Below are 25,802 nucleotides of genomic sequence, written 5' to 3'. Positions count from 1 at the left end.
GCAACAGTCGGATGATAGGGTCATAATTTGACTCATCAACGTAAAAGCATGGGTCTATCCTGCCTTGTATCAGTGGTTCAAGCTGGCAGTGAAGGTGTGATGGAGTGAGGGATATTTTCTTGGCACACTCTCAGCTCATTATTGTTTAAATGCCACAGCCTACCTGAGTATTATGGCTGACCACATCCACCTTAACCTTTATGATCACAGTGTATCTTCTGATACCTGCTACCAACAAGAAAGTGCACCATGTGACAAAGCTCAGATCCTTTCTTGGTTTCTTGATAATGAAAATGAGTTTAAAAATGACCTCCACAGTCACCAGATCTCAATAGATTATATATAGGATGTGATGGAAATGGAGATTCCCATCGTGTATGTGCAAACGGCAACGGTGTAATGCTATCATATCAACAAGGATCAAAATATCTCTGAGAAATGTTTCCAGCAGAATTAATTAAGAACTAAGGCAGTTGATCTTTGTATTAGCAATAAGGACGGTGAATGTTTTTCTTCTTTTCTTCTTCTCTGTTACAAAAGAAAGGTGATAATTCTGAAAATCATCCTTTGAATTATTCAGAGAAACAACCTCCTCTTGAAACACTCAGGTTATTCATGATCAGCTCAGAATTAAGTTCTGGAACTCTTGTTCTATTAAAAACAAAAAGCATTTAATAAATTTGTGTTATTTTAACAATCTTTGACAAAACTCTTAAGATAACGAGCTCGATCTGTTTATGGATGCTGCATAAATATCAAAGACAATTAACCTTTTCCACATATCCAGATATTACCGTAACTGGAGGCGTACTTGGTGAAAAAGAAAACTGTTTTCAGTGCCCCCGTGCTTCCAGCGAGTCTGCCTTAAATGTGAACTCTTTTAAAGTAGGTTTTTCCCTCGGCGTCGCTGACGGGAGTGAGACAAGTTCTGGGATCTACTTTAGATAAATCCAAATAACTAATGTCAATTCTAGAGGCTGTTTATTCTCTACTTGCTTGTCCAGCTTAAGTCAAACGTACAGTATGTATTCCAGAAACATGGATGAAGGTGATTATCATCATCATATTTTATCATATAGCACCAATTTAATAAAGAAGAAGAAGCCAATGCTTTTTCTGTCAACTGTCAATTACAATGCAACAATCTAGAAAAACTGCAGGCAGGCCAGGTCAGCGCCCAGACAGTTCTGCTATGAAGCCATGCTGTTGTAATAAATAAAGTGGTTTGGCACTGCAGAACAGTTTTCCACTCAGTCCATTTTAAATTCGCTTTGGCCCAAAGAAGACAGCAGCATTTCTGGATCATGTTCAATTATGGCTTCTTCTTTGTATCATAGAGCTATACCTGCATTTGTGGATGAAACAACAAACTGTGTTCACAGATGCTGATTTCTGGAAGTGTTCCTGAGCCTAAGCAGTGATTTCTATGACAAAACCACAACTTTTGTTTTAACACAGTGCTGCCCGAGGGCCTGGAGATCATGGCCATCAAATATTGACTTTTTAGCTAGTTCTTGCACACAGAGATTTCTCCAATTTTGTGTGAGATATTATATAAAATAAAGGAAGAAGGGGAAAAAATCACGAGACCTAAGTAGGGTGACTTTGTGTCTGTGTTGTTCAATTTATGCAGATCCAGATATGAGGGCAACCTCATCCTTGAAATGACTCACCATCTTAGTGATGGTGATTCATTTTGTCCATTTAAGAGGGCAGTTCACTTTATATCTCAAGGAATACATCAGGTTTTCCATCACATTTATATCCCTTCTGTCTATTCACGAATAAGAGGTTCCAACCAGAAGAATGTTACACAAAACCACTATTTTTTCATCCATGTTCATTCTAGGGTCTCTTTTATTTGGTAAAATGTCGTCTCTCCTTAAGAAAAGTCTTTAAACATACTGTATTTCCTCAAAATGGTCTTTTAAGTCTTTTCAAATAACAGGGTGCAGTGTTGCTTATTTGTAATGTGCAATGGATGAGAAAGATTAAAATACTTTCAGCCATTTTTTAAATCAGTTTGATACAGTTATTTTAGATGTAAATGTCATGACCGTGTGAGTGAGGAACATCCAGAACATGATGACATGAGGAGGAAACAAAGGAGTTTGTAATTATAACCATCTCGGTTTCAGAGATACAGACTTTTGCAGATATCAATTCTCCTAAAGCTCATTCAGAACGGCTACTAGAGTGATTAATAGCTGTCCACAGACTGAAGAATAGTTATTGTCGACAAAAAAAATGACTATGACATCTTAGATCAATATAAAGCATTTTTAAAAGTGACCCAAGATGTCACCAGAAAATGTGATTTCCAGAGATTTCTTTTAAGGATCAGAGTCTTGAAAACAACACTTGCATTAAACAGCATCAGTTTAATAAAACTGTGTCCATCTGAGCAGTTTGAGACTTCAGTGTCATGTGTTTCCTTCAGGTCTGATCCGATCACGCGTGCGAGGAGCCAACACGGCCTCTGCTTCGATCTTGACCTTTCTGGACAGCCACTGTGAGGTCAACACTGACTGGCTGCAGCCTATGATACAGAGAGTCAAGGAGGTACAATCGCACATGCTCACACACACACTTAGTCAGACACTTAAATGCATGCTGCACATATCCACACGCACAACCTCATGCATATGCTTGGAGGCGGAACATTTATTTTCTTCTCCGTGGTAGATTTTATTGACTGTGATGCAATATGTTGGCACTGCGTGTTGTTAAATAAACACTCAATTTGTTCAGCTAAGATTCAAGTCAGACTATAGCAGATGTCACACGCTGCTCTGCCGCAGCTGGAAAAAGTTTGGTGGGTTTTTCCTCCTCAGGCTGTTTTCCACTCTGTCCTTTGCATGAAATCACTTCATATAGTTCACTGAAATTGTGCTATATATAGTTGTCTCTGCCTGATTTGGGTTCATTTTTTCTTATTTGCTTAACACATTGGTCAGTGACACTTGGGAGCTGACTTTAATGAGACAAGATGATGATGATTACTGAGTGACCAAAATCCTAATTAGCTTCTCACAACTGAGTCTCCGCTATAGAGGAAACTCTGAATGGGATAATGAGGGAGTGGTTTGGTTGAGTTGGCTGCTTTGTGTAGCAGCTGTGGTGCCGTGGACTGTTATTGCATTTATTCTTACAGCATTGTCTTTAAATCAATAACACTCTTTGTTAATGACAGATTTTCCTGATTCACTGCCTCTTAAAAAAATAATTAGGCCGTCCATCAGGAGCACTATAGTACTGTCACATCCGGCCGCAAGTGTTTTACACTTCAAAATATGATGCGATGCCAGCCAGTCTTCATTATGTGGTGGATTTATTTATTTATTTAAAATACTGGTGGTATTTCCATGTGAGCTTTCTTGGACATTTCAGCAGTAAGCACTCACTGTTTCTGTTCCAGTCTGCTTTCTTTTTCTCACAAAGTCACACAAGTGAGGTACACAGAGAATGGAAATACAGAGCGGCACAAAATCGTGTGCAGAGATGAATGTTTAATTCCTATAAAGTGAGTGTATTGATATAGTTGCGGAAAGAAATTCATCACCTGCTGTGACTGTCTCCTCCCTGCCCTGACATTATTAGCATCCTGTGACTGTGACTGGTTATGGTTGAGAACAACTGCTGATGCCCCCCCGCACCAATCTCAGGCTGTCCCAATGACTCTAGTCAGCAGGAGCTGTTTCATTTCACATTTCTCTTAGTAATCACCTTTCTCATGTTCATGACTCGCACTAATGTGTGACACTGTGATGTAGCTCCTGCAGTTTCTTCCCCGTCAGCAATGCACTGTTTCTTAATTTTCTTCCTGCTTGGCATTTTAGCAGCATGCTTGCTTCTCCAGGCTACAGTACAAGAAAAGAGTTGAGAAAAGAAGAAATATCAATACTTTTCTCAACTTGTGGCTTGTTGTTTTACTATACAAGATATCTGGCATCTCGAATTTTCTTTTTGGGGTATTTTTGCCTTTATGTGACAACACAGAGAAGACAGGAAAGACAGGAAAGAGCACAGGGCGACACTCAGCAAAGGGTTCCAAACCTGAACCCAGGCTCCTGTATTTCAGCTGTATAGCATATGGGCTCCTGCCCAACCAGCAAGCTCAACTGGTACCCAGTGAATTTTCTTATTCACCTAATTACAGTATACCTGTGAGGTTGACAATAACATTTGTTTCAGTGGTGTGCTTTCCTACTTCCAAAGGACATAACAAAGATCCTTGTGTTATATTTATTACTTCTCTCCTGTGTCCTCTGTATATGTTATGTCATTTGAGTTTTGCATTTTGGATTCTCTTTGGATTAGGTTCTTTTTACTAGCTACTAGGGATGGGAATTGATAAGAATTTAATCATTCCGATTCCACTATTGAAATTCCCATCAATTCAATTCCTTATCAGTTTTCTCATCAATGCTCAATGGGGTCTCACTGTCTCTGCTTTGAGAGTCACCACCATCTCTAAGCAGCATATCAAAGACATTACATTCATGCAAATTAATTGCATGTTGTTGGTCAAATGTTTGCATGTTGGAGGCATAGGCTACACTGGCACACATCAACACAAATCCCTATCCTAATGAGAACACGCGTATGATCTTTCTTTTATGCTGAAGACTGTCTTTCACCGCTCCCCAAGTTAATCTTAGTTCTCTGTTCATTTTTCATCTTATTTCCTGTTTTACTCTGGTAGCTCTTTGGTCTTCTGTATCTTGTCTAGTTTACTTCCCCTGTTCATTGTCTTGATTAAATGTGTATAGTCCCCACCTATTTGCACTTCCCTCATTATCAGCTGTGTATATGTTGTCTCAGTCTACTTTTGTCATGTCATCCATGTAGCTGTGTGTTTCTTAACCGTGTATTCCCTTTTTTTCCTGACTTTGTTTTCCTGGTCATTTCTGATATTTGGATCCCCTGGCTTTGCTCCTTGTGGATTTTTGGATTTTGAACTCTGGACACTAAGCCGCTGCATTAAATGCCCACTTTGTGTTTGAGTTCCATCTACTTCATCCGGGTGCATCTAAAATCTCCATTCCACACAGCTGGATATAAAAAACAAAACAAAACAAAAAAACCCAGCAAACTTCACACATCTGGATCCTATGCAAAATCAAAAAGCAAAATTTCAGCCTTTAGGAGAGTTCTTCCACTATATACTGTAATGCGTGAGTTTCAACAACCTACCATTGTTCGTTATGACCACAATCGAGGAGTTCCTCAAGTTTGAAAAACTCTGGGCTACTGTTTATTAATCAGATTAAATTAGGGCACAGAGAGACACAGGGAGGACAATTCTGATGTCCACCATATGTGCTCATTTCCCCGATAAAGGACTGACTAATTTCTTGCCAAGAGTTCAGTGGAAAAGCTAAAACATGAAGACTAAAAAACATCTAGCTAGGGATAAAATCCATGTAGATTACATGTTTGACCCTTTTTCTCCTCAAAGATGTGCTTAAGATGTTCTCTTTGGGATTTGAATAGTTTTTCCAGCTTTTTTTCTTTAACCTTCATGCTAAGCTGAGGTTAGAATCTCCTGACTCTACTCTGATATTAAACGCATAGACATGAGTACTCTAACAGTCTTCAAATTTAATTCTTGGCAAGAAAAGTAGTATATCTCACAAAAAGACTGATATCCATAGATGCATCCCTGTCCCCTTGGCCTTCCTTGAAAAGAAGACTAAGTGTTTATCTGCAAGAAATAAAATAGGGCTTTATTTTGCTGAAGGACAAAAGTCTTCTGTTAGTTTAGAAAGTACAGCAGAAAAAGAGCACCCATTCAGAACCTGCATGCAGGACAAATGAAGCTACAAGCTATATAGTCAAGCCACATATCATGTTTCTTCAGTGCAAACCTCACAGTTTATAATCACAAGACTCGACACATTGTGGGTGTGCGCAAAACTTGTTTGTGTTTCTTTGGCTTTGGACAGCTGTGACTCATCCAGCTTGCATTACAATCTTTTAGCTCATGAGAGTGCCGGCCTCAGTGATAATTTACCAGCCCCAGAGTTCAACTGCACTCCGCCTTGCATTTGTTCGTGTCCCAGAGACCAAACCCTGGTTTTATTAAAGCCTCTGGGGGGCAGAAATAATGATGAATAATAATCTTCTCTGTTTTAACTTAATTATGCTTTTCCTTTGTTAATTAAAACCAGCAGGCGTAACAGCGTAATTCAAATGTTGCTAATGTGCAGCAATGAGCTTCTCACTGACAAATGTAAAGGGAACATGATTCAAATAATTGTCTGGCTAATCTTATGTGGTCACTTTACCTTGCTTGTTTTCATCTTCACTGGCACAGTTTCTTTAACTAAATTATTAAATCATAAAGAATAATTGTAATGCTCTGAAGGAAAAGTCTAATATATATGGGGGGTTAAAACATGTTTTACCGCAGCATGAATTGTCTGAGTTTCATTACTCAAAGGCTACGTTCACACTGCAGGCGAAAGCGCATCAAATCCAACTTTTCTGACCCTATGCGACCCATATCCGATCATGGTATGTCAGTGTAAACGGCACAAATCTGATATTTTCAAATCCGATCTGGATCATTTTCGTATGTGGTACTGAGTCCGATACATATCTGATGTGAACAAGCCGACAAAAAAATCGGATTTGATCAAAAAATCAGATTTGATCAAAAAATTGGAACTGAGCATTAAGACCTGCAGTGTGAACGTAGCCATAGACTGATAGCATTCCTGGGTGATAAAGTGAAGAAACAGAGATCCTGACATATCAAATGGCAAGAGCGTATTGTGAATTCGTCGCCTGTCCGTTCCTCAATATGATTGACAGAGATCAGAATCATAGACTATGAAAGAAATGTTTGGACTGACAACACATTTTTGTATTATTGTGTCTCATTTTGGTTCTGTAAAATACAAAATGGTATTAGGAGACAGGACAGGGCTAGCTGGTTATCACACTAATTATGGTGGATAGCTGTGTAGCACCAGCTGGCATGATGTTAATATGTTGATAGCACATTTTAACAGAATAACACACACACCTGTTTCAGTTAACAAATACTATTTTACCGGCAGAGTACTGTGTCGTAAATTCAAACACAGAAAAAAGGTGACATTGATTTTGGAAGTGCAGCCACTTTATGCATTACCAAATCACAGAGACTCATTGAAAGCCCAATAAATGTCCATTGCTTAAAACTGTTGAGAGCATCACATTTTAAATTGCTCTCTGGCAGAGTGGCTTTTCACACTCGTTCTTCCCCCGCACTCTTCAGCGCAACAAGCACAGAGTTCACAGCGGGTTCAATCTCTGATAAAGAGATGGACGGTTCTAATTGGAAACACTCATTTGGATTGTCCCGAGCTATAAGCTGTTTGTCTACATGGACACTGGCACCCATTCACAGACAGATGCAGGCAGCACATACACGCTCGAGTACGCACAAACCAATCAGCAGTTCTGTCTTTTAGAGTTTGTGTTGGATCTGCAGCTGACGGTCAGATTTGAGGGCTTAATGGGAAGGTTAGGGATACTCAGCTTATGTTCTTCAAAAGTAATCAGTACGTGCTTGTTATTATTCACATCAAAAGAATAATCAGAGCTTACATGCAAGTTTAGAGTACCGTACACAGTTCTTACAGAAAAATTATTCGATTAAAACAAATAGCTTCTTTCTACTAATAAGGATACAATTTTATGAAATGTTCTTGCTCTATTTAATTTGTTTCTTAGCATTATTCTTATTTTTATGTGATCAGAGGCTGGAAATTATAAAGAAAAACCTGAAGTTAGAAAAGCAAAGGTTTAAATATGTTTTATTCTTCAACTGAAAGTCAGTGTTTTTTCAAGTATTTTTTAAAACTTAAATCCATCCCTATTTGTTGAAATAAATTAAACAAATAGTATTTAAAAATTTAATAATAGAATTAATTTAAAATAACATGTCATTGTGTTCTCCTCCCATGCAGGATCATACAAGAGTGGTCAGCCCCATCATCGACGTCATCAGCCTGGATAACTTTGCCTACTTGGCTGCCTCTGCTGACCTGAGAGGAGGTCAGGGCGTAATAAACAGATCATACACAGTGGTAGTTGATCACACAGAGATCTGCAGGTTTAACAAACCTTTGTGACATGACATCATGATTCCTGACAGAATTCAATGCCTATGACTGAACAATGACTGAGGTTTAAATATTTCATTGTTTTATTGAAAAGCAGTGATTTATAGAAGAGAGTTTTTCCACAGATGTAAGGCTACGATTGATATTAAATTCAGGCCAGTATATTAGGTGAAATCATGCAACTGAGTCCAGCCAGAATATCTGTCATCTTGTCTGCTTTGGACTCATGTCTAGACAACAGGAATATAAATTTGAAGATGAGAGCTGAACTTTTGCTTCCCCCATGCTTTTCTTTTTGTCAGGATTTGACTGGAGTCTCCACTTCAAGTGGGAGCAGATTCCCATTGAGCAAAAGATGGCAAGAAGTGACCCCACTCAGGCAATAAGGTATGTCTACAATGATATTTAGTGTGATAATATGCTTTGACTCATACCTGGAACATTCTCTTATGCATTATACGTGCATTGTACCCTCACAGACCACTTCATTAGATATCATAGACATATGTGTTCAACTACTCATTAATGCCACCAATCCACCAATATGAAAGCAACTCCATGCGTTTAGAGACTTAGATGGTCAAGATGACCCCCTGAAGTTCAAACCAAGCATCAGAATGGGGAGGAAAAGTGATTTCAGTGACTTTAAGCATGATAGATGAACCCAAAGTCACAAAGCTCAAATCATCTCAGACTGGTTTCTTGAAGATGACACTGTACTCAAATAGCCGCCTGTGGTGGAAAAGGAGAGTCACATGATGGCAAATGTGCCGCAACTGTGCAATGCTGTCATTTCAACATCGACCAGAATCTCTGAGGAATGTTTCCAGCACCTTATTGTATCTGTGCCATAAGAAAATTAAGGCAGCTCTGAGGGATAAATAGAATCCAACCCCAGTACCAGCAAGATGTGACTTATAAAATGGCCAGAGACTGTATATTGTATGTGAATGACACATCATGGATTAATATGTCAGTTTTGGTTCTTGGATTAGACTAAAGTTAAAATAGAGAGCCATAGCTTACTCTCAAAAAGTTCAAGATAAATCGTCATAGTCAGGTCCTTTCTATGTTGGTATTTGCAGTCCTTTTGTGGTGTGTTTTCCCCCTAAAACACGTCCAAATCGCAGCAAAGTAGTTAATGCATAACATCTGCTGAGCAAAATACAACTTTAAGCTCCTTTGATTTGTTGTTTCTTTCTGGAAAATATTCCCTTCTGGTGATTCTGATGAGGTCTGCATGAATAAGCGTGCAAGTGAAGATTTGTAACTCCTTCCCTTCCTCCACTCTGCAGGACTCCCGTCATCGCTGGTGGGATCTTCGTCATGGACAGGAGTTGGTTCAACCACCTCGGCCAGTATGACACCCACATGGACATCTGGGGAGGGGAGAACTTTGGTGAGATCATCGATGATTTCTAACCCTACTTGAATCAGATGACTTTTATTATCATATCATCCTCCACACGCATCCCACACCAAATGTCTTTAAATAAAACTAAGCCTTACTCTGCTGGCAAAGACTTACCAGACTCCAACAATGTAAATATTCCCAACTTTATTCAAGATGAAGGATTCCTAACAAGTTTATGTTAATTGATGACATTTACAATTACCTAATGTTGGCCAGGAGCAGGAAAGTAGGAGGATCAGAGTTAGCACATGTACTTACCAAAATAAAAGCCATAATGTTTATGAATAATTTTCTCATTCAGTCTAAAATAAATACTAAGTCCTATGTTTACAAGGTTTTCTAACAAAAATAATTTAATCACATATTAAAGAAGATAATGTTTGTGTCAATTTAGTGCAATTTATTTTGTAAAATACGAAGCCGTTTCCCATAAAACGATTTCATGTGTTAAGTCTGCATGCCTGGCTCTTTTGAATCATCTCCAAAATGCTAAATATGTCCCTGGAATTTGAATGATCCACTATGACTGCTTTCATTCTGATGATTTACAGCTAACAGCCATCTGCTACAGGAAACAGTAGCAGGCGTACTGCACTGATATTGGAATGACACACATCAGGGCATTAATTCTAGGAGAGACTGACAAAATGACAGGCACGTCTTCAGTGGTACGCCTGCATTTTTGGACTCAACCACTGCATCTTTCCTTTTGCAGAGCTTTCTTTCCGGGTGTGGCTGTGCGGAGGAAGTCTGGAGATTCTTCCCTGCAGCCGCGTGGGTCACGTGTTCAGGAAACGGCACCCGTACGATTTCCCAGAGGGCAACGCTCTTACCTACATTAAGTGAGTAGGCTGGTCTAACTGATGACAGTTATTAACACGGAAACAACAGAATGACCTTTCGCTTGTTGTTCGCCCTAAAATCTCAAATGTCACATGATTCAGCTCCACTCAGTGTGAAGTTAAATGCTTCGCCAGGCAAACTCACACTTTTCACACATCTTGACCCAAGCGTGAGTGAGAGATGAGTGTGTAAGAGAACTATGAAAGCATCCGCAGAGCTCCTTATTTTACATCATTGTTCTTAATAATAATATTTGTAGAGGAGCTGCAGTAAATAGCTGACGTATGAAGACTCCAGAAGCATAGCGCTGTCATTAAAGCTGGCTGCAGGAATGCTGGCAGCGCTGTCATTACTGTGTCTGAGCAGGTGTTGTGTCTCTGTCCACGCAGGAACACCCGTCGGGCTGCTGAAGTGTGGATGGATGAGTATAAACAGTACTACTACTCTGCGAGGCCGTCGGCTCAGGGAAAAGCCTTCGGCAGGTTTGTCTGCTATAATGTCATCCTCCTTGCTCATATTTGCTTATATTTAATACAATGATTCTGTGTCTCCTGAGTTTCCAAGGTGTTTATAAGGTACCAAGTTTTATACGCAAGTTTTAAAAAAACGCTTTGCACACCAATTTTTAAATTTGCATGCACTGAGACTTCAACTAACATTTATTTATTTTAATTACAGATTATTCAGGGGATTTGTATGTTCTGTTAAAATAATTTTAAAATGCCTGTGATGATGTTACTCAATCCAAGGTGGCCCAGTTAAGACAACAAACCCTTACATTTGATAGATGAAACCAGAACAATGAAGTTTCAACACTGTTGTCAGTGTCAGATCTGTTGGACCTACAAGTTCTGTTCCTTTTGTATAAAAGGCCCAACACCAGTAAAAATGCAAAAATATAAGAAGTAAGAAGCAAAAAAACAAAACTCAGTAAATAAAACACCCACACACACTGGTTTAACATTTTAAAGAAAACCTGTGTTAGCTGAGTCTGTAATTCATACTCCATAAGCTGTTGATGGCAGGTTCACAAGGTTAAATCCACATTTTCTTTCTCATTCTCTCCTCCTTATCTTTTTTATGTTTTCTTTACATTATTTCTCTTTGTCCCTAAATATTCTTGTTATCTGGTCTTGCAGTATCACAGACCGTCTGGCGCTGCGACGGAAGCTGAACTGCAAACCTTTCCGCTGGTACATGGAGAACGTCTATCCCGAGCTGAGGTAACGAGGTTAACGTTTAATTCTCCCTCAATGGCACAGCATTGGAACACAAAAAACTAAAGTGCAATTTGCAACATTTTTTTTATCACATACAGAAAAATATTTCAGTAAGGAGGAATCATTTGGAAAAACTGAACACAATTTACTGAGACACAGAATTCAGTTTAGCTGTTTGGTAATTAGATGCCGATGATCCATCAAGGCAGAATGGAATCCTATCAGTGACAGGAATTAGGACAGGAGCCCCGGAGTCTAGTAGACTCTAGTATACTCTAGTGGTGGTGAGCATGAAGATGGAGGCTTCGACGGGGCTCTGAGTGACCCGGGTGAGGCAGAGATGGGAAGAAGACAGGTTGCACAAACGAGAGCCTGAAAGACAGAATGACAAAAGAGATTTAAAGTATATAGAATGGAAGCTGATTGGCTCACAGGAAGCAGGTAAGAAAATGATTGGACAAGAGCAGGAGTGTCAAACACAAGACTTCAATCCCACCCAGTGGAAGTCATAAACTTTGTACTTTTACAACTTTTCCTAATAATAAAAACCTCCCCTGTGGTTATTTATACTACACCAAAGTAATGAAGTAATAAATAAACTATTTGATGACAGAAGAATCCTTGTTTTTTTTACTACCTACAATAGAAATTTATTTTTTTCACAATGATTAGTTAAGGTATAGTTAGGTTGACAGAAAGGGGAGTTTCTTTGGTCCAGTCTATTTAACATCAAAGAAGGTTGTACTTGGCCCATGATGTAAAATGAATAATCATGTTAGTATTGAGTTTGACAGTGTGGAGAAATTGAAGTGATGTAAAGAATAGACTAGGAGCCAAACACTTAGGAAGCAGACAGCTGAGTGATTGCAGATGTCCCTTATTGAACATATGCATAAGCTTCATTAATTGCTGTACTTACACTTAAAGGAGTCGATATTAAAAGATTAACTGGCACGATACTTTCTGCATTTTCTGCACTTATAAAGTTCAGATTCGATTGGCAATGACTGGAAAATATCTAGTGTGAAAACTAGTATTCTTTTTCCTCATGTGTGAGGTCAAAGACTATCATAGAAAAAACTTTTTCCATCAGCAGATGGATATGAAAACTGAGTCATAGTGCCAGACTCTCCACGGGGAACATCCATTTTTCAGTGGAGATATACATTATTTATGCAGTGCATTATAGAAGTTGTTGTGGATCACTTTTTAGTATCTGGTTTGAATTATCTGTTATGCAAGAGAGACAAAGACTTTTCCAAACACCATTAGAATCCAACAAATGGAAATGTTTTCATCATGTTTTCACCTATGTTTATTTCTGATTGATCTCTGGAAGAGGCTCTGGTGAAGCAGAAATAACATTCAAGCTCTGTTTCCTTTAAGATAAAACGTGTTTTTTTCCCCCCTGAAGTAATCTCAAAACCCCTCGAGGTGCCATTACCCCGAAGTTCAGAGCCAGTCATCTAAATATAAACGATCTGGGTGGGAACCTCTGAGTGGGTTATCAGCTTGTATCTCACGAGCTTTTTTTCTCAAGCTACTCCCTCGCCACTTCAGCTGTATCTGCTCCAAATAAGTCTGGTCTCTCAGAGTGTAACTGTATATCGTTTTCAGAACATGTTGAAATGATGCACATTACTTAGCGTTGCAATTCAGTTACTCAGTTTAATCCATCTGTTCTTTATTGTTGAAATAAGACCTTTCACTGGCTTTGCGCCTGTCTCTTCTCTCTTGGCTCCCTACAGGGTCCCTGAGCAGGAAGCAGTGTCCAGTGTGTTGAAACAGGGCGGTTTGTGTCTGGAGACCCGTGGGACCGACGGCCTCGGGCTGGCAGAGTGTAGGGGCCTCGGAGCCAACAGGCCACAGTCGCAGGTCAGGACTTTGCCACTAGAGGGCGATTTATTGTGGCTCACAGTTATTGTTAGAAATACATCAGACTCTGTCCTGCACACTCTCATTTTTGGTTCTAATTGAGTTCTATTAAAGCTGTCTCAGCAAAATGCAACTCTTTTTAAATTCTATGCTGCTGTTCACCAGCCCAATTTGTAAACAGTGAATTGTAGATATTTGTGTGTGTGTGTGTGTGTGTGTGTGTGTGTGTGTGTGTGTGTGTGTGTGTGTGTGTGTGTGTGTGTGTGTGTGTGTGTGTGTGTAATGCTTGCTAAATTATCCATATGTGGCCTGACTTGCTCTTAAAAAACACTGGTACATATTGTTTGAAGTATGCAAGAGATCCTTCCTTTAAATATTCAATAAACTAAAAGGTGTGCTTGAGTTTTTTGAGTGTGCAGAATTTGCACTTATGGTCCCATTAAATTAAATCTGTCCCAGAACTGCATCTTTATAAACAAGTTGGGCATAAAATTGGATTTCTTATTCGTATTAGTGGAAATCCATAACCCACTGAAGCAAAGTGCCTGATGCACAGGTGTCATTTTTACCAGTTTAGTAAAAGTGCATTATTAAAGACTACATTTAAATTTAACTCCATATTTTTAACATGGTCACCACAACATTCCTGTAGTGGCACCACTCTGTATCGGTGGGGCCCACCCCCACAGTTTAAGAACCACCGGTCTATTTCACATTCTTCCTTCAGATGATAGCAGTCATACATTTTCTGTGTTTTGCAGAGATGGGAGTTAATAGAGCCGCTGATCCGGCAGCAGGACCTTTGCCTGGCAATTTCTGCTTTCACAGCGGGGTCGAAGGTCAAGATGGAGCCCTGCAATACAAAAGAGCCGAGACAGGTAAGAGGAAATACTGTTAGCTGATCAAATTGTACTTTCAGAGCCATAAAGAACTGGACTAAAGCGTTTTTTCCTACTATTGCCTGTGGATCAGTCATAGCAAATTAAACAGTCTGTGCTAGCAGTCAGTGAGGGACACTTTAGCTGTTCATCAATAAAAAGCTTTATAGTAATAGCTTTAAAGGATAACATAGGTGAGCATATTTATCTTGAGCTTGGTGGTGTCCAGACATTTAGCACACACTGTGCAATTGTCTTTGTGTTGACTAAGGGTTAAGAAAAGAAACAGGACATGCTTTAATCTTGTGCTGCCAGTCACCGTTAACCTAATGTCTTAGGTTTTCCAGAAGGTTACTTCACTTTTGGCATCAAGCTGTTCATGCTTGATGTGCCACTCGCAGACCTGAAGTCGAACATAAAAGATTTGGACATAAGAGATGGTTTCAGCACAGATGCTCAGCAGCCCGCCTGCCGATGATGCCAGGAGGCTGAGACAATCTGAGTTTTGCACTGATGCAGATCCTGCCAAATAAGAGTAGTTGACTTTATAGATGCAGTAGAACAAATGCTCCCATAACTTCAGACCCCACCCCGTTCCTTCCTTGTTCTCCTTTTTGTGATTATTTAATGCTCGCATCCCAGGGGGAATGGAGTTGGCTGCACGGTGATTTATGACACTAAAGAGGGAGTTATTAACTCAAACCATGTGCCGGATTCTTGCCAGGCTTTCCTCTCATCTCTCAGCTGGCCCATCGAAGTCCTTTGAGAGTATTTTTGGGAGGATGCCCATCAACGAGAAACCAGTTATTGCTGTGGGAAACATTTGGTCTCTTTGTCCTGATGCTTTAATCCCCGAGAAAGAAAAATAATACTTGTGTTTTTGACTTTGCTGCACAGAAGATAATTAACACTGTAGGCATAAAGTGACAATGGAGCCTTTATAAAAACATAAATATCAACATTAAACAACCGTCTGAAATCGTTTATGGCAATATTGTACCTTTCTGCCATGAATGTCTTTTTGATATTTTCAGTTTTCAAATCTTTCAACAATTCTGAAAGAATTTCATTATGTTTAGGGCTTTATAGGCGATATCAGATCCAGTGATCGTCTAAAAGCTGTTTAGAGCCAAGGCCAGAATGAATAAATGTAATCAAATACTCTGAGTTTCTCTGGCCAACAGATCACAAAATAATAGTGTCAGCTGCATATTACACAGTCTCCTGTTTATTGATGCATTGGCGCAGTGACATATTATTTCCTCCTTAAACAAAAGTTCTGACTGAGCACACTCTTCTAGTAGTTACAGTGTAATAACACGTGCATACACAGATGCGCTCTCTCTGGGATTTGAAGATTAACCCCACATTCACCTCTAAATTTTAATAAGCCTCCATGTGGCTCTTGATATCTGTACTTGGCAGTCAGTTCAGCTCTGAGTACTTACTCAGTGACCCAATAAAGGAACCAGTTATGCCTGGTGATTTGTAGACATCCTGCCTGAGGGACAGGTGTTTCTGGCAGGCTTTCCTTTCAGATTTCTTGTCAGATTTGCTTTACACACTGTGATGGTAGAAAATAATATTCGATTTATGGAGTCAACACCTGGCTTTGTATTATGTCAGTGTTGATGTATATCCTCGCTACTTGTAAGCCAGTAGCCCCTCCCATGTAGCTAAAATGGCTTGTTTAAGACAGTGTATGAAGTGAGGGGCTGTAAGCCCAGTACTGGAAAAATTAGGATTGTTTTGAAACGTCACAGTGCAAACTGACTCCAAGAATAGTGCATCTGTAAAAAAGAAATGAACAAAATGAATGACCAGCTTTGCAACTGTTTTAGTGAAAAAAGAATATTGCTGAACTGCTCAGACTTGGGTCACATGACTGTGCATTATACTTGTAATTAAAAAAAAAAGCTCAGGTAATCGTGTACAAAAAGAATCAATTGTAAATTTATGCAAATTTACTGGGTAGTTTATTGGTATGATATTGCATATTTTGTTTTTAAAATCCTGAGTAAATGTAGTCATTCTCTATGACATGTATTCAAGTAAAAGTAATAAGTAGTTGAAATGCCAGATTCTTTACTTGATTTTAAGTTATTTATGAGAATAGATGTTCTGAATTAATGTCTAGCTCTGAGAAATGCAATAACAAATTGAGTCTCTGTTATCTATGATTAAAGATTAGATTCATTATGTAGATTGATTCAAGACACCTTGTGATCTGAGGGCAAAGAATGGTGGAGGTGGGGGAAGGAAAGTAAAAACAAAAGTTTACCTTGTCACAAATCTATATCCACATCTGAAGCCCCTTTAAGTCTCCTGAGGTATAAAAATAAATAACTTTACACAGTATATGCACATGACTGAAAATGGCCCCTACACAGGACATCTTATCAGCAGAAATAAATTGTTTCTTCTCTCGTGGGATGGCAGGCTGCCGTGCTCTGCAGCTGGCTGTACAATGATTTTTCCACCAAGGGTGCAGAAAGTCAGTCATTCATGTGATTACTGCAATCCACCCCTGACTCAGTTCATTTCTCACTACTAACATGAACCTCCTGTGCTGATGCACATCATTTATGAGCAATGGATTAACAGGAATGAGTCAATGTGCACGAACATCTGTTAACAAACCAGCATGAAATGATTTTTTTGGTCTTTACAGAAGTGGAAGCCAAAGGGCACAGCTCTGCAGCACATGGTCAGTGGCCTCTGCCTGGACAGTCAAACCCCGATGGGACCTCCAGTCATTTTACAGTGTCGCCCCCAGATGGCCAGCCAGTCCTGGGAGCCACAAGTCATTACCTGAGCCACAGCAAATGAGAAGAGGGAGAGGGAGGAGCAGATTCTGGACCCAGCCTGCAGAAGGAATTGGGGTATCACGTCTGCACACTGTTTGTCGCCTTGCTGAAGGATAAAAGTAGTGGGAACTCTACTGTCTTGAAGTCAACTTCTAGCTCCTGCTCATTGTGTCTTGGGGACAAGAGCGCGCTGAAAACATTTTAAGACCCTGTTGAACAAAACATCTAAGGTCTTCTGTGTACAGTGCTTCATCCTTCCAGGATGCTTTAGTTCTTCTGAGTAATCTACGCTTTTCACAAAAAACTGTCACACATCCCACTTTTCATTTCTGTATCTATTCTGGTCTATGTGTTGCTTCAATCTGGAATAGTGAAGATTACCCGAAACGAAAGAGTGCATAATGTACTGTTGCTAATATGCTGACTTGCACTTGACCCACTCTGAGTCTTGAGGTTTTTGGGCTGTTGAAGCATGTCTGATGACTGTGTGGACCGGGGCAGTTTTATGTGCAGTCAACTAAAATCTGAAAACAATTTTTTTTTTAATTGTTATTGCTGAATGGCAGTCTTGAAACCACCATGCGAAGCACTGTCAGAAAGATTATTTATTGTTTTGCATGGTCAGACCCAAAGAATGGTTTTATTTTTTCTCCGTCTCTACAAAGTTTTATGTAAATATTTAAAGCAGGTAATGGCTTGTTTTGTGTAAAGTTCTCTATATGTTGTTTGAAAAAATAAAACGTGGTAATGGAGACATTGCTGTTGTAGTCATTTGAATAATAAACGGGATTACTGCACCATCACTGCTCTTTTCATCATTTTATAAAACAGCAAAAATCCTTTTTTTTTTTTTTTTGCATTGTACATGTTTGCATCCTAATTCACAATGGATATCCGAATAATTACATGGGGCTTATTGTAGCCATTTCCAACTTCATTTGTATCCTTGGAATCTGCTAGAGTAGATTTACATGATTCACAGTTAAAAGTAATAATTTTATTCCTTTGTGTAGCCAAACAACTGGTTTAGCTTCTCTTACTTTAAGCCTTCTTTTTTGTCATTGGTTGCCCTCTCAAACATAAAGTTTAAAGAGTGGTTGTTTGGACTCAGTGCCTAACATAACCATTTTTAGACTATCCCCTGTCCTTGATATAACAAACGCTAAAGTGAGTCTGAAATGGACTGAGGTTTTGGCTCACAGGCATTACTTTCACATACTCTGACCAGATTATTTGAAATTATCCATTTAAATATACAAAGAAAAGCATTGCAGTTCCCCTTTTAAGTCCATTATATTTGAGACATTTATTTAAAGTATATATATTTTTAATATAAAGCAAAAAAAATCAAGTAGTTTAATGGAGTTCTTCAGATGCTGACAGTAGATTATTCCATTACTTGGGGCCAGCGTGAAATTAGGAGTGTATTCCCTTTAAAAGTAAGGGCCATGATTAGCTTCAATGTGTGCATAAATAATCTTTTTAATTAGGCAACGCAGTAAGTGGGAAAATCTGTAGACTCATTGCGACATGATTGAAACCGTTCACCACTCATTACTCACACAAAGTGACCACCAGGGGGCATAATATGCTAACTTTTTTTTCATTATAACGTTGGTAACTTCATTGATGGAACCTAGTGGTAAAAATACTAGATATACAAAATTTAAATAAATTTAAAAATAAAATAAAAGACTCTCGAAGAGTTTAGATAATTAAGGGGAAAAAAGATCGGCATTAACAACGTATTGGAGACTGGGAGGTCACTGCTGGGGCACTGTGATGATTATTAAAGATACTGTGCAAGGCTGCATAACAGGCTTGACAACTTTGTGAACCAAAGGTTTTTTTTGTTTCCCTCCTTGTTGGTTTTATAACCTTTGAGGACACAATACAAGCTCCACTGCAGCTTACAAGGCTTTAAAGGTATGCGAGGAATGCAACTTTATGCTGATAAACTTCTGGCCTTTTCAAGGGGTCAGTGAAGACAGCGGGAGTGGAGGAAGCCTTTAACTGGATGTATATGGAAAGAAACACGTTTCACTCATTTAAACGAGCTTCGTTTTTGTTATGTGGTGAGAACGTGATGGCCTACACAGGAAGGATGATTACGGTGAAACTCGGGATGGCACTGCACTGTTGCCCTAATTTTTTGTCGTTTCAGGAGTGACCTCACTGACAGGGTTATATTTGCATATCACCCAGACAGTGAATTTGTAATGAAGGTGCTCGTTAAAAGTGGTGCAACTGAACGTTTGCAATGGTGCTTTACATACCGTACTACATTTGAGAGGAAAATAGCACTAATGTATGAAATACAAGAAAACTTAATGAGAAACATATGCATACAGTTTGATACCTGCTTACATAGAAACCAGCCCCACTGTAACAAAATACGAAAAGTAAAGTGTTGCTTACAATTTATTAATTGTAACAATAATCCATCACACACTCTTCAGGTCAGATTATAGTAGTTATATATTTACAGGTGCATCTTAATTGAAGCTAAACCCGATAGACAGAAGCGGTGTCTTACAATGTGCTTTCACGCCTGCTTCTCTTAATAACTACGAGACGAACAGCATAAAGAGTGAAACTCAGCTTCGATCCAGGTTGCACTATCGACCATCGATCACCTTCGATGTACACGCGCCGGCCAATGGGGGTCACGCGGAGGCGGTCCGTTGCTAAGGAGGAAGTTTGATTGAGGCTCTGAGTAGCAGCCATTCAGCGGCGGTGGCTGAAGCGATTGGACTGCGAGCGTCTCTCCCGACACTTTCTGTGGAATTTGAATTATTTTGGCAGGGCACGGCTCGTGATACACTGGTGACGGCATACACGGGGAATCTGCAGGGTCGCAGCGGTGATCGCAGGTAGGTTGAAAGTGGGCTGTGTGCACTTTGGTAAGCATGCCCGGTGAAGCTTGTTAGCTCACCGAGCTAAGCAACACTAGCTTGTGCCTCTCTGATGCGGCACACGGAGCTATGGCAGCTCCCATTAACACGGCGTTTAGCGCTCTTGCTAACCTAACAAAATAGCACAAGCAGGGACAAAATAGATGGTGTTAAGCTGTCTAACATCTTTATTTCCTGTTAGAAAATATCTGCTTCTGTCTTGCCGAATAAGCTAAGGTGTTTAAGAGGTATGGCTAACGTTAGTAGCGTTCTCAAGTTACCTGGATAACTTTAGGGGGATGGACGTTATTCAGCAAAATGACCTAAGCTCATCGGATAGCTTGCTCCTAGCACACGGTTTGTCACGACATTCACTTACACCCTATCACACGGTTCGCTTGTGTAATACCATCCTTACAAATGGTATTAATCGGTAGCTTGGCAGTTTAGTGACTTGCAAGTTTGTCCCCCCCGCCCCCCTCAAAAAGTGTTCTGTAACAATAAAGGTGAGTCTTCTTAACACTCATCCATCCAGACAGGTTGATCACCATGACGATACAGACTGTGACTCAGAGTCTTAGCACTCGGAATGTTTCTGAAGTGTGATAATGTGTCTTAGATCGTCTTATATGGCAGGTGGATCTTTTCTTGCAAGAGAGATCAAGAAGTCTGCCATTCATGATCAGATAACCATCAGTGGTCAGATTACCTTCCACGTGGAGACTGTACTAAGATAACCATGTGACAGATTGTGTGATAGCCCCAGCAGCACAACCATACGGTTGAAAACATCCTGTTTATTGGACGCTAATTCTATTTGGATTCTGTCATTAGGCATTTTATTATTGGAGCAGCGATGTAATTTGTGACCTGAAATAATACACAGGATGAGTTATTTGTTTTTGTTTGGAAAACACAGACGCAACCCTCTGACGGGTCGAGGAGAGGTGCTGAAATCCAGTTATTCTGACTGTAAATATCAGATTATAGTAAAATTTCAAAATATGTCCTGCATTGCTTATTTTATTCTGCTTACAATACTAGCACTCGGTTTCAGAGTGCTCACAGCAGTGGGGGATGTAGTCAAGTGCTATTCAGTTTATATACTTTTTACTAGGTATTGCTAGTGCCAGGTTTGACTCCCTTTTTCATTGAGAACAGAAATTCTTTGTGGCAGAGATTCATAGGTTGGACATGTTGTATGTTGTGCTCGTCACCTTTCTTCCCCATTGTGATGCTCAGTTTGAACTTGGTCTTGTTAACCAGCTCTCCCAGTTGCTGCCATGTGATTGGCTGATCATTTGTTTGAATTAAGGAGTAGTTGATCAGGGGCACCTACTAAAGTGAGTGAAGAGGACATTAGGAGTGCTCACACATCAGCTGTTGACTGCTGTCATGCTATCTGCAGGGAAGATGACATTTAGTGATGGCAGGGGATAGTTATCTGTTGTGTCATGTCAGTTTTGCACAGGCTAAATGTTTAATGATGGTGTGTTAAAGACCTGAAAGAAGCAGTAGACCTGTTAGATAAGGGTTAGAAAAAGAATGTTAGGGCAGAAAATAAAAACAAAACAATTAAAAAAGATCTGCCAAATGTATATTTTTAACAGTGATTATGAACTGGATGTATCAATGGATTAATTCCCAAACAGGATAGTCTTAATTCTATTTACCATATGTAACAAATCCTAAATGTTCTATAAAAGCAATACAGGAAAGAGAAATAGTGTCATTATTGTTATTCATCCCTAGTGGTAGCAGAGTAATGACCAGAGAGGTGCAGTTTGATGTCGGCTCTTATCCAGGGTTTGTTCTGCATTTACAACATTTTGGCACCCATCAAAGACAATTTAGCCTCCACTCTGAGGAAAATCACCAGGACTGTCATTTTTGTCAATATTTTTTGCTAGTGGTCTCTAAATTACTCAGCCTTAAAATGCACATGCAGACTTCTGTAAGGTCTGGCTATACAGACCCTTTTGTGGTTATGTGTGTAGCAGTCTCCAAAGGCTCATTTTGTGTTCTTTTTGGGGGACTGCTGCTTTTCCCTTACAGAGGGAGATGAGATTTTTTCTTTCCTCCAAATTTTGAAAGGGATGGCTTAGCTCATCTCACAGGATGAGGGAGGCAAGATTGGCTACCAGCCACCAAACCCACTGTGTAAGTCTGTCAGCTGTTTGGGAGAGGAGGAGAATGCAGGAGCAAGTCTCTGTCCTGGGCTCTGTGATTCACTCTGTGGGAGAATCTAGCTTTAACTCTCAGCATTTTGCTCTCTTCTCAAAGGCGGGGCCTACACTTGGCAGTGAGTCGTACATGTGAATACTGAGTAGTGATGCAACTGCAGGTAGATAAAGTTGCCGTATAATGACGATGCAGTCTAAAGCTTTACCCTGATAGGACCCTGATAGGAGAGTGATAGCTGAGCCTCTTGCTGCTCATGGTGAAATTAGAGTGAATGTCGCTGTCAGCTTAGCATTCAGTCCAGCGTTACCTTGGTCATTAAGAGATGACTGATATAGCAGATATGTTTTTTGTTTTCACATTATCGTCAAACAGTCTGGATCAGGGTGATGTGTATGTGTCATCTGAGCCAGTTTCAGTGTTGTTATCCATATCCTGTGCTTTTTGTCAACACCAGTTCTTGGTGGTAGTGATGCACCCATTAAATGAAATGCTCAGATGTTTACTTATTAAACCTGACTTGCGTGGGAATGCGAGAAAAAGGGTTTGTAAACTCATCTTCACCGAGATGCCTGCAAACCCGATTCTCTTCCAAGTGATTTTTCGTCAGGCGTGAGAATGTTATCCAAACGCGTGGGTCTTTTGATGATGTAGATGTGCGAGATTATGACACGACAATGCAGACAATGCTTTCATTAACATCAAACGCTAAAGCGGAATGTGTTTTGACGCCCTCCTGTTTTACAAGTACCAAAATGCTGCTCCCTAAGAATGCTGCTTGCAGTCTGTAAGTTTTTATTTATAAACTCTAATTGGACAGTGTGACACAAGATGAATACAGTCCACCAAATTGAACTCTTCTGCTTTGAATAAGCATAGAGAAACTGATGTATATAATAAATGCCACAAAAAGGAAGCATTGTAAAAAGGTCCATTGTATGTTAATGGTCCCCCTCACAAAAGGAGGTCAACATCCAGGTGCATGTGGGATTCGATGCCTTTGAATCGATAGAGTGTCTACACTTGCTAGCTTCATATTCTCTGCTGGATTAGATCCAGCAAAGACACTCTGAGAGGATTCAACCAGAGGAGAGGTTTTAGAAGCAGGATCTCAAATGTGCCGCTGACCCCATTTCAACATAAGTAGCCTAAAATAGGATGTGTGGAGTTGATTTGAACTTCTGTGTTTGCTGTTTGTTGGACATGTTTATTTGCTGCATTGTTATTACCACTCATAAATCTTGTTTTTAGTATTGTGATTCTCTCAGCCAATGCAAAAATACAGTCATTTCATTGTAAATGTATTATTGTAATCACATATATACATATTGCACCTGATGTCCAAGAGGTGACGAAGTAATTTCCCGTCACTTGGAGCAATAACTGTATTAGTGCAACTGCTGCAGTTACAAAATATATGCATAGTACACAGAGTCTATGGGCTGCTTCAACAGGAATTTCCTCTTTTATAGAAGATAAAACTGGTAGAACTGATAAGTCTCAATGTTTCTACACATTAACAGAAATGGTGTTTGAAGTTCTTGTGGCTGTTTTTCAAATCACATTTCTTCTCTCTGGTTCAAAGTACTTTTATTTGCCCCGTTTTATGCAAACCGTGCAGTATTTGTATCTGTAGGCTGTTTCTTAGTGGCAGCATTTGGCTTTGTTAGCACTCTTTTAAGAAAGTGGAAAAAAAAAACCCAGTGTAAGGTGGGCCCTGGATGGTGTTTAACTGCTTTGAACTCGATTCCTAAAGTGTCCCCATCAGGGACAATATCTTTAGCTTGTAATTAGGTCCAAAGGGCTTTGAGCTCCTCATTTTGCCCTGGCTGTTGAAACTATGGATTAGGGCCAGGAGGTTTGGGGGTGCATCACTGTATGCAAGGAGTTGCCTTTCAGGTTAGTGTCTGTGTGACTCCTCCCTTGGTATGGTATGGGGCTCAGGGACTCCTTTGTCCCTCTCTAGGCCCCTGTAATAGTGATACCTGAGCCTCCTGGACTAGAACAGCTCATGCTTTATTCAGCCCTCTGATCTCTGCTTTAATTATGAGTGACCCAGAATGGAGTGACCGCTAGTGTATCTCACAGGTTGGGAGTAACCAGTTCTAGTTAGAGTGCTAAGACGTGTAAGTATTTTAACTGTGGTGCTTGTTGCTTCACAAAGAGATGTTTATTTATAAAGCACAACGATTGGAATGACCAAAATGTTAACAGTAGGCAACAGTGACATCGGATAAGGTATAAAAATAACCACTGGAAGAGGTTTCAATCTGGGATTTAAGGAGCTTTTTATATTTCTGATCTTTTCTAAATGTTATTTACCTTTTAAGGGGGACTGTAATGCTCGTTTACAGGTCCGTGTTTTTGTTCTTGGACTAATATAGCTTAGTATGATTTATAGTTCAAAATAATCCTTATTTATCTTGCCTTGGTGCAGCTCCTTAGTTTGTATAAGTGTTTGAACCAGACGTTTTTAGCTCCTTTCCAGCCTGCATATAAGATATCCTCCCATCCTCTGATTATCTGCCCCTCTCAGATGGAAGATTTGAACAGCAGGTGGGTGGGGCTTCTGTTCTCACACCCGAGATGGCCATATTGGCTAAATCCTCTCCCCTTGGCACCATAGAGAGCTCAGAGAAGAGCTCCTGTGCTTCAGGAGTTCAGACACATTGACTTCCTTATTTGAATCTCCAGCTATTTTTACTATGAATATCTACTACTGGAAAAGTGTCTGTCTGCCACCTAAACTAACACTTCAGCAGCTTATAATGTGACAAAAGATTCTGATGCAAAGTCAGGTTTCGGTATTGATCTTGTAAAACCACCGCTGTGCATCCCTTTCTCAGTTCCTGTGTATGAACTACGTAAACTGAGAGCGCGGTTGGTGTAATTACTACTTGTCTTAACACTAAGTGATATGTGTTTATGCCAAATGACTGCCTGTCCATAGCATGGGTAACAGTTGCACTGTTCTCTTGCATACTGTGACCATCTGCAGGCAGCTTCTAGTGTAGTTCTGCCTAATCTGCACAATAGTCATGGATTTTCTTGGCCCCGCCTCCTCTGGGCACCCTGATGTATCAAGGTTGCTGTGGAACTAGTTTCCTGGTAACCACCACAGTGGTTGCTGGATGATGCAGCGGGAAAAAGCAAGATGACCCAACAAAATATTCAAAGTTGGTGCCACAGAATAAAAAAACCTCCTTGCATACAAAATCGGAGGAAAAAACTGCATTATTTTTACGTCCACAGCGTACGGCCTAAATGGCCAAAATGTGCTCTGCGTGCTTTGGTGTACATCAGGATCTAATAATTGTTTTTACAGTTTTAAATCTAATAGCTGTCATGTTATTGATTCCCAAGTTTACTTGAAATTCCCCCTTTGTTTTACTGTGCTTGATAAGAGTTCCCTTTGCACCCACAAATTTTGTCATCTCAGCAGAACTGTGTTTGGAAATACACTAAGCTATGATGCTGGATGGGGGCAAGTCAAAGAAAGCATAGTAAGCCATAGTAGTGGTGCGAAGGCTTGCCTAATGGAGTTGGTGTGTTATCATTAACACATCATCAAAC

At 39.8% G+C, this 25,802-nt stretch overlaps 2 protein-coding genes across 7 annotated transcripts in view; both read left to right on the top strand.

Moving 5' to 3' along the window:
• galnt16 (UDP-N-acetyl-alpha-D-galactosamine:polypeptide N-acetylgalactosaminyltransferase 16) overlaps positions 1–17,957 on the top strand; it is a 38,235-nt gene extending 20,278 nt beyond the window's left edge. The window contains exons 6-15 of the mRNA XM_024806219.2: positions 2,441–2,562; positions 7,962–8,049; positions 8,420–8,504; positions 9,413–9,516; positions 10,247–10,373; positions 10,764–10,856; positions 11,514–11,597; positions 13,343–13,469; positions 14,231–14,347; positions 17,019–17,957. Coding sequence (XP_024661987.1) covers positions 2,441–2,562; positions 7,962–8,049; positions 8,420–8,504; positions 9,413–9,516; positions 10,247–10,373; positions 10,764–10,856; positions 11,514–11,597; positions 13,343–13,469; positions 14,231–14,347; positions 17,019–17,162 — 1,091 coding nt within the window. The 3' untranslated portion in view covers positions 17,163–17,957. The remainder of the gene's footprint in view (positions 1–2,440; positions 2,563–7,961; positions 8,050–8,419; positions 8,505–9,412; positions 9,517–10,246; positions 10,374–10,763; positions 10,857–11,513; positions 11,598–13,342; positions 13,470–14,230; positions 14,348–17,018) is intronic.
• A 1,908-nt stretch (positions 17,958–19,865) lies between these two features.
• Positions 19,866–25,802, top strand: part of numb (NUMB endocytic adaptor protein) — a 50,101-nt gene continuing 44,164 nt past the window's right edge. For 5 of the 6 annotated variants that reach the window (XM_004540003.2, XM_004540005.2, XM_004540002.2 and 2 more), the window contains exon 1: positions 19,867–20,027. The gene's annotated coding sequence lies outside the window, so the exon portion shown is untranslated. Of the gene's footprint in view, positions 20,028–25,802 lie in introns of all 6 variants that reach the window. The other variant, XM_004540001.2, reaches the window with a different exon arrangement.

Source organism: Maylandia zebra, linkage group LG19 (genome assembly GCF_041146795.1).
Source record: "Maylandia zebra isolate NMK-2024a linkage group LG19, Mzebra_GT3a, whole genome shotgun sequence".
Lineage (NCBI taxonomy): Eukaryota > Metazoa > Chordata > Actinopteri > Cichliformes > Cichlidae > Maylandia > Maylandia zebra.
The sequence above is the reverse complement of the archived record's forward strand: the minus strand, read 5'-3'. Positions and strand labels throughout refer to the sequence as shown.